The sequence below is a fragment of the Procambarus clarkii genome, chromosome 13 (genome assembly GCF_040958095.1).
Source record: "Procambarus clarkii isolate CNS0578487 chromosome 13, FALCON_Pclarkii_2.0, whole genome shotgun sequence".
Taxonomy (NCBI): domain Eukaryota; kingdom Metazoa; phylum Arthropoda; class Malacostraca; order Decapoda; family Cambaridae; genus Procambarus; species Procambarus clarkii.
This window is the reverse complement of record NC_091162.1, coordinates 16,500,814-16,508,313: the sequence shown is the minus strand read 5'-3', so window position 1 is coordinate 16,508,313 and position 7,500 is coordinate 16,500,814. Positions and strand designations below refer to the sequence as shown.

The window sequence follows — 7,500 nt, the reverse complement described above, 5'->3', positions numbered from 1 at the left end:
ATTTCTCCTAGTGGAATACACCCGTATGCACAGCAGTAGAGAATAGCAATGTATAAGGGGAGACTATACCAATATGTCCAAACAGAATACAGAGAACGACTCCCATGTCCAACAGACATTTGCAGGCCTGGGAACATTGCAAGGTCCAGGAAATATTCCCTTGCAACTCTTCACTTGCACATAGGAGTGCAAATCAATTCCCAATGGGCTATGAACTCTCCTAGACAAAGACCATAAAAGGACACCTAACAGTGCCAAGAAAGAAGCCCTTAAAAAGAGAATTATGTATCCAGATGAGGTCCTGGAACCATGGAGACAAAGATGTATCCAGATGAGGTCCTGGAACCATGGAGACAAAGATGTATCCAGATGAGGTCCTGGAACCATGGAGACAAAGATGTATCCAGACGAGGTCCTGGAACCATGGAGACAAAGATGTATCCAGACGAGGTCCTGGAACCATGGAGACAAAGATGTATCCAGACGAGGTCCTGGAACCATGGAGACAAAGATGTATCCAGACGAGGTCCTGGAACCATGGAGACAAAGATGTATCCAGACGAGGTCCTGGAACCATGGAGACAAAGATGTATCCAGACGAGGTCCTGGAACCTTGGAGACAAAGATGTATCCAGACGAGGTCCTGGAACCATGGAGACAAAGATGTACCCAGACGGGGTTCGTGAGGATAGAGAATACAAAATAAACTATACAGGTGGCCTGGAAACTATTGAAAAGCCCGAATCCCCAAATGTTGATATTTCCAGCGTATCCTTCCTCCCTTCGCCGCCCAAGACACCCCATACCGGAGTGTCGTGACAATGCCATGATGAACTTTCGAAGGTATTATTAAAGGGAGAATATTGGAATTGTTGTGTCCGACATTCATTTCCAGAGATCCGAAATAAAATAGTTGACCATATAGAAGAAAAAAAGGGTAGGCGCTAGGCTTGGGAGGGGGAGGATTTGGGTCTGGGGGAATCAGGATGAGTGGCGGAGATCAGTAATATTAGGCTGTGGTTGGAGGATGAGGGAAGAGGCACAGGTAAGTTCCCATCTATTCTATATTTTTTTTTTTGTCGGTAGTAGCGATATTGTCGTTTGTTTGTGTGGTGTTGTGGGAAAACATCCACTACAGGTGTGGGAGTTTGATAATTTTCCAAACAAAACAGTTTATATTTCAAATCTCTTACGAGAAACAAATCTCTTTTTACAAATAAATAAATATGATTAAGTATATCTATTAAATTGTATTGTGGTTCATATTTTCTTTGTATTTAGTAACCATTATGCATAATACTTGAATAAAAAAAGAGAGAATAGCTGCATATTTGGGGGTTGGATCCACGTCACCCATCTTCACACTGAATAGTTGTTTAAAAGTAGCTAATGAAGGAAATCTAATTAGTTCCTTATGAATTTGTTGGTTATGACATTTGCGACTTGAATTCATGAATAATTAAGCCTTGGTGTCCCCAAATATTAATGTGGACTCTCACAGGGGAGGCGGAAGAGTGGAGGGAGTCAGTGTGTGGAGGCTGACTGTTCCTGACAGTCCGTTAGCACCACGCTGCTAATTCCCAAAGACCACGACAGGACTGTAGAGCGACGGTCTCGCTTCATGCAGGTCGGCGTTCAATCCCCGACCGTCCAAGCGGTTGGGGCACTATTCCTTTCCCCTCGTCCTATCCCAAATTTTTATCCTGACCCCTTCCAAGTGCTGTATAGTCGTAATGACTAGGCGCTTTTCCTTGATAATTCCCTCCCTGCCTCCTACTCGTACTACCTGTCACGATAGTTAACTCCTCTTACTATCGCCTTGTGCAGTAGTTTGACCAGGTATGTGTGTGTATACGAGTGGTTGTTGGGAGGTGGTTGAGCAACCCGTCCTCTTAAAAATAACGTCACTTTTGGCTCGTATGCACACTATGGCCACATTTGGACGTAATTTGAAATGAAATCGACTCACAAAAGTGACGTTCTGTTCCGTTTTCTATTTGAGTCGTCCGGTGTACGCGCAGAGGTTATGAGAGGACACTTTAAATTAACGTTTTTCATAACGTTTTGAAACTTTATGAGAATTTCCTGCCCACCTAACCTATCAGAGGACCCTTAACTTACTGTTGTTGAAAAAAAAAAAAATTATTTTCATTTTTTTTTCATTTTCAAATTACGTCTAAATTCGGCCATACGGACAAACGTCCAAAAGCGACGTTCTTTTTAAGAGGACAGGTTGCTGAGAATGGTTGTGTGAATAATCATGACGTAATGATAGTTAAAATCTTTAAACATACCATGCTAACACGTGTTATATGGTTCCCTTACTTGTGAGCACAACAGCTGCCGTGCACACGATTGAACCACAACCACATTTGTTGACCAGACCACACACTAGAAGGTGAAGGGACGACGACGACGACGTTTCGGTCCGTTCTGGACCATTCCCAAGTCGATTTGAGAATGGTCCAGGACGGACCGAAACGTCGTCGTCCCTTCACCTTCTAGTGTGTGATCTGGTCAACATACTTCAGCCACGTTATTGTGACTCCTCGTCTGCACAACCACACTTCTTGTCAGCTAAGGCAGATGTCCTTTAAATAAGCCGATTATTACTAACACAAAATGATTTGTATAAAAGTTGAACTTATTATGTCCAGTGATTGTTGATAATTTAACATAAATTCGAATTCTGTTCCAAAAATTTGGACTGACGTCATTTGACTGTTGCCGAGGCCTAAATTGCTTGTCTCACGCACCATAATAGTTCGTACAGGGCGCATGGTCAACAGTTTGCTTGGTCACTTGGGCGAAGACCATAATAACAAGAATTACAACTTTGTAATCAAGTTTAAATGAAGAAGTCTCCCCCCCCCCATACCCACTAAACTGTTTAAACTCAATCTAAATGAAAATAAAACTAATGAAGGGTTGTGTGGTTGCACAAAGTAATCCAAGATATTGTTTCAGATTTAGCTACTCAGAATGAAGTGTCCATGTAGCACGGGCTATGGTGATCCCGTAAAGGTAGTAACCCAATAATTCATACAGTCCATTTAAGCACATAATTATGACATTTACCACAGGTGTTGTCGCAGGTGGTTACAGGTGTTGTCGCAGGTGGTTACAGGTGTTGTCGCAGGTGGTTACAGGTGTTGTCGCAGGTGGTTACAGGTGTTGTCGCAGGTGGTTACAGGTGTTGTCGCAGGTGGTTACAGGTGTTGTCGCAGTTGGTTACAGGTGTTGTCGCAGGTGGTTACAGGTGTTGTCGCAGGTGTTCACAGGTGTTGTCGCAGGTGGTTACAGGTGTTAATGCCAAGCCAAGTCGGTGTTGGTGGTCTGCGGCAGGAGAGTCAACCATTTACTCAACCACTTACGAAACCTGTACATCTTTCCTTAATCATGTCTGGTTGTTTTTTTTACACGTATTCGACTACGAGCTTCGAAACTTCACAACCCAAGGCAATTTCCGGGCGAGACAGTAGTGGTTGGGCAAGTTTCCTTTCGCCTAATGCCTCTGTTTACCTAGCTGAAAATAGGCATCCGGGTCCTGGGTATAAGTATTGTAAGGCTGCATCGTGGATAAGATCAGCAATTCTTACCTTGGAGGGACATCGATGCACGCCCTAAGTATATATAAATACACAGGCTTCCTGTCCTCGAATTATTTTTATTGCGGTCTTAAAGAACCCTTTCAAGGACGAGGTCTTTCTCTACCCAGTCTTCAGAGAGTGAAAGGGAGTCTCACTATAACGAGCCTTCAGAGAGTGAAAGAGTCCCACTATACCGAGCCTTCAGAGAGTGAAAGGGTCCCACTATACCGAGCCTTCAGAGAGTGAAAGAGTCCCACTATACCGAGCCTTCAGAGAGTGAAAGAGTCCCACTATACCGAGCCTTCAGAGAGTGAAAGGGTCCCACTATACCGAGCCTTCAGAGAGTGAAAGAGTCCCACTATACCGAGCCTTCAGAGAGTGAAAGGGTCCCACTATACCGAGCCTTCAGAGAGTGAAAGGGTCGCACTATACCGAGCCTTCAGAGAGTGAAAGGGTCCCACTATACCGAGCCTTCAGAGAGTGAAAGAGTCCCACTATACCGAGCCTTCAGAGAGTGAAAGGGAATCTCACTATACCGAGTCTTCGGGAGAGTCGCTCGATCAGGATCCGGGGTATATGGTAATATCTAAAGACAATCATCTGAATTTTGTCTTTAAGTCCCTCAGGCTCCACGGGTCCGTTCTTGGACTTCGCAGTCACCACCCGGGTTGATAGCGTGCGAAGTAGGTGTCTGGGCTGCGTCTCCATACCATAAACGTAGCGCGTGGTGAGGTATTGGACGTCTGCCGTCCTCGCTCTTGTAGAGGTATTGGACGTCTGCCGTCCTCGCTCTTGTAGAGGTATTGGACGTCTGCCTTCCTCGCTCTTGTAGAGGTATTGGACGTCTGCCGTCCTCGCTCTTGTAGAGGTATTGGACGTCTGCCGTCCTCGCTCTTGTAGAGGTATTGGACGTCTGCCTTCCTCGCTCTTGTAGAGGTATTGGACGTCTGCCGTCCTCGCTCTTGTAGAGGTATTGGACGTCTGCCGTCCTCGCTCTTGTAGAGGTATTGGACGTCTGCCTTTCTGGCTCTTGTAGAGGTATTGGACGTCTGCCTTCCTCGCTCTTGTAGAGGTATTGGACGTCTGCCGTCCTCGCTCTTGTAGAGGTATTGGACGTCTGCCGTCCTCGCTCTTGTAGAGGTATTGGACGTCTGCCGTCCTCGCTCTTGTAGAGGTATTGGACGTCTGCCGTCCTCGCTCTTGTAGAGGTATTGGACGTCTGCCGTCCTCGCTCTTGTAGAGGTATTGGACGTCTGCCGTCCTCGCTCTTGTAGAGGTATTGGACGTCTGCCGTCCTCGCTCTTGTAGAGGTATTGGACGTCTGCCGTCCTCGCTCTTGTAGAGGTATTGGACGTCTGCCTTCCTCGCTCTTGTAGAGGTATTGGACGTCTGCCTTCCTCGCTCTTGTAGAGGTATTGGACGTCTGCCTTTCTGGCTCTTGTAGAGGTATTGGACGTCTGCCTTCCTCGCTCTTGTAGAGGTATTGGACGTCTGCCTTCCTCGCTCTTGTAGAGGTATTGGACGTCTGCCGTCCTCGCTCTTGTAGAGGTATTGGACGTCTGCCGTCCTCGCTCTTGTAGAGGTATTGGACGTCTGCCGTCCTCGCTCTTGTAGAGGTATTGGACGTCTGCCGTCCTCGCTCTTGTAGAGGTATTGGACGTCTGCCGTCCTCGCTCTTGTAGAGGTATTGGACGTCTGCCTTCCTCGCTCTTGTAGAGGTATTGGACGTCTGCCGTCCTCGCTCTTGTAGAGGTATTGGACGTCTGCCTTCCTCGCTCTTGTAGAGGTATTGGACGTCTGCCTTCCTCGCTCTTGTAGAGGTATTGGACGTCTGCCTTCCTCGCTCTTGTAGAGGTATTGGACGTCTGCCGCCCTCGCTCTTGTAGAGGTATTGGACGTCTGCCTTCCTCGCTCTTGTAAAGGTATTGGACGTCTGCCTTCGTGGCTCTTGTAGAGGCAGCATAGTCCGCGTAGTCTAAACTGCATAGTCCGCATAGTTTATTCCGTAATTAAGCAGTTTATCGGTTCTGATTCTACCTTTTAAAATAACCATCGATGCTGTAAAAGAGCTTCGGACGTTTTAAAATGGCATTTAATATTCTCAAACTACATTATATAGTTCAGAATTGCTATTAGATGGTTCAAAGTGACATTAGATGGTTCAAAGTGACATTAGATGGTTCAAAGTGACATTAGAGGGTTCAAAGTGACATTAGAGGGTTCAAAGTGACATTAGATGGTTCAAAGTGACATTAGAGGGTTTAAAGTGACATTAGAGGGTTCAAAGTGACATTAGAGGGTTCAAAATGACATCAAAGAGTTCAAAGTGACATTAGAGGGTTCAAAGTGACATTAGAGGGTTCAAAGTGACATTAGAGGGTTCAAAGTGACATTAGAGGGTTCAAAGTGACATTAGAGGGTTCAAAATGACATCAAAGAGTTCAAAGTGACATTGGAGGGTTCAAAATGACATCAAAGAGTTCAAAGTGACATTGGAGGGTTCAAAATGACATCAAAGAGTTCAAAGTAATACTTAACACAGGTGTTACATCCTAGCTGTCGTCTGCAGCACTACTGAGTGTGCCAAATGACCTACACCAGTGAGAAGCCACAACATTCTACCCAGAGTAACAATTCGTACAATCAAGTCTTTTATACGAAAATATTCCATTCAGCAATGTACTCTAAGTCGGCCTGAGGCTAAGTCGGCTAAGAGGCCTGGTCGACGACCGGGCCGCGAGGACACTAAGCCCCGGAAGCACCTCAAGGTAACCCTCAAGGTAAGTACATTGGGTTAATGTTATAATAATCAGTATTATCAAAATGATTTATTATTATACGATCGTAAAAATGTATATTTAAGCTTAAATAAAAATTTGCAGATATACTTAAATGGTCTTTAGATTTGTTATTTTATTTAAGATAGCTCAAGATGTAATTATATGGAAATGGGAAATTAAATAATATTCAGCGTGAAGATTGTCTAATAGGAGAGAGAGAGAGAGAGAGAGAGAGAGAGAGAGAGAGAGAGAGAGAAAGAGAGAGAGAAAGAGAGAGAGAGAGAGAGAGAGAGAGAGAGAGAGAGAGAGAGAGAGAGAGAGAGAGAGAGAGAGAGAGAGAGAAAGAAAGAGAGAGAGAAAGAGAGAGAGAAAGAGAGAGAGAGAGAGAGAGAGAGAGAGAGAGAGAGAGAGAGAGAGAGAGAGAGAGAGAGAGAGAGAAAGAAAGAGAGAGAGAAAGAGAGAGAGAAAGAGAGAGAGAGAGAGAGAGAGAGAGAGAGAGAGAGAGAGAGAGAGAGAGAGAGAGAGAGAGAGAGAGAGAGAGAGAGAGAGAGAGAGAGAGAGAGAGAGAAAGAAAGAGAGAGAGAAAGAGAGAGAGAAGAGAGAGAGAGAGAGAGAGAGAGAGAGAGAGAGAGAGAGAGAGAGAGAGAGAGAGAGAGAGAGAGAGAGAGAGAGAGAGAGAGAGAGAGAGAGAGCGAGAGTGAGAGCGAGAGCAAGAGAGAGAGAGAGAGCGAGAGTGAGAGCGAGAGCAAGAGCGAGAGAGAGAGAGAACCCACCCTCACATTCATCATTCAGGATTGATTAATTATTCTCGTTGACAATTCGTGCCTCATCTGGCCGGGATTCGAACCAGACTGCCAGCTGTCATGTCGCAGTCCTTCTCTGACTCTTTTATTTCAACAAAAACACAATGACTAATTCTGTATGATTTTTTCCTCTCTCTCTCTCTCTCTCTCTCTCTCTCTCTCTCTCTCTCTCTCTCTCTCTCTCTCTCTCTCTCTCTCTCTCTCTCTCTCTCTCTCTCTCTCTCTCGCACACTGAACACATTAACCTTAAAACATTATATATATTTTCGTGGTTATGATTAGTTCTAGTAGCATATAATTTTGAATGAAACATTTACACAACGTTGG

The 7,500-nt window shown here is 45.1% G+C and overlaps 2 protein-coding genes across 2 annotated transcripts in view; both read right to left on the bottom strand.

Moving 5' to 3' along the window:
- mus201 (rad2 superfamily protein mus201) overlaps positions 1 to 7,500 on the bottom strand; it is a 480,107-nt gene that overhangs the window by 56,196 nt on the left and 416,411 nt on the right. The gene's annotated exons all lie outside the window — the stretch shown is intronic.
- Positions 4,213 to 5,553, bottom strand: LOC138364358 (serine/arginine repetitive matrix protein 2-like). The gene has a single exon (XM_069323969.1). It carries the CDS (start codon positions 5,551 to 5,553, stop codon positions 4,213 to 4,215), a length of 1,341 nt encoding a protein of 446 aa, XP_069180070.1.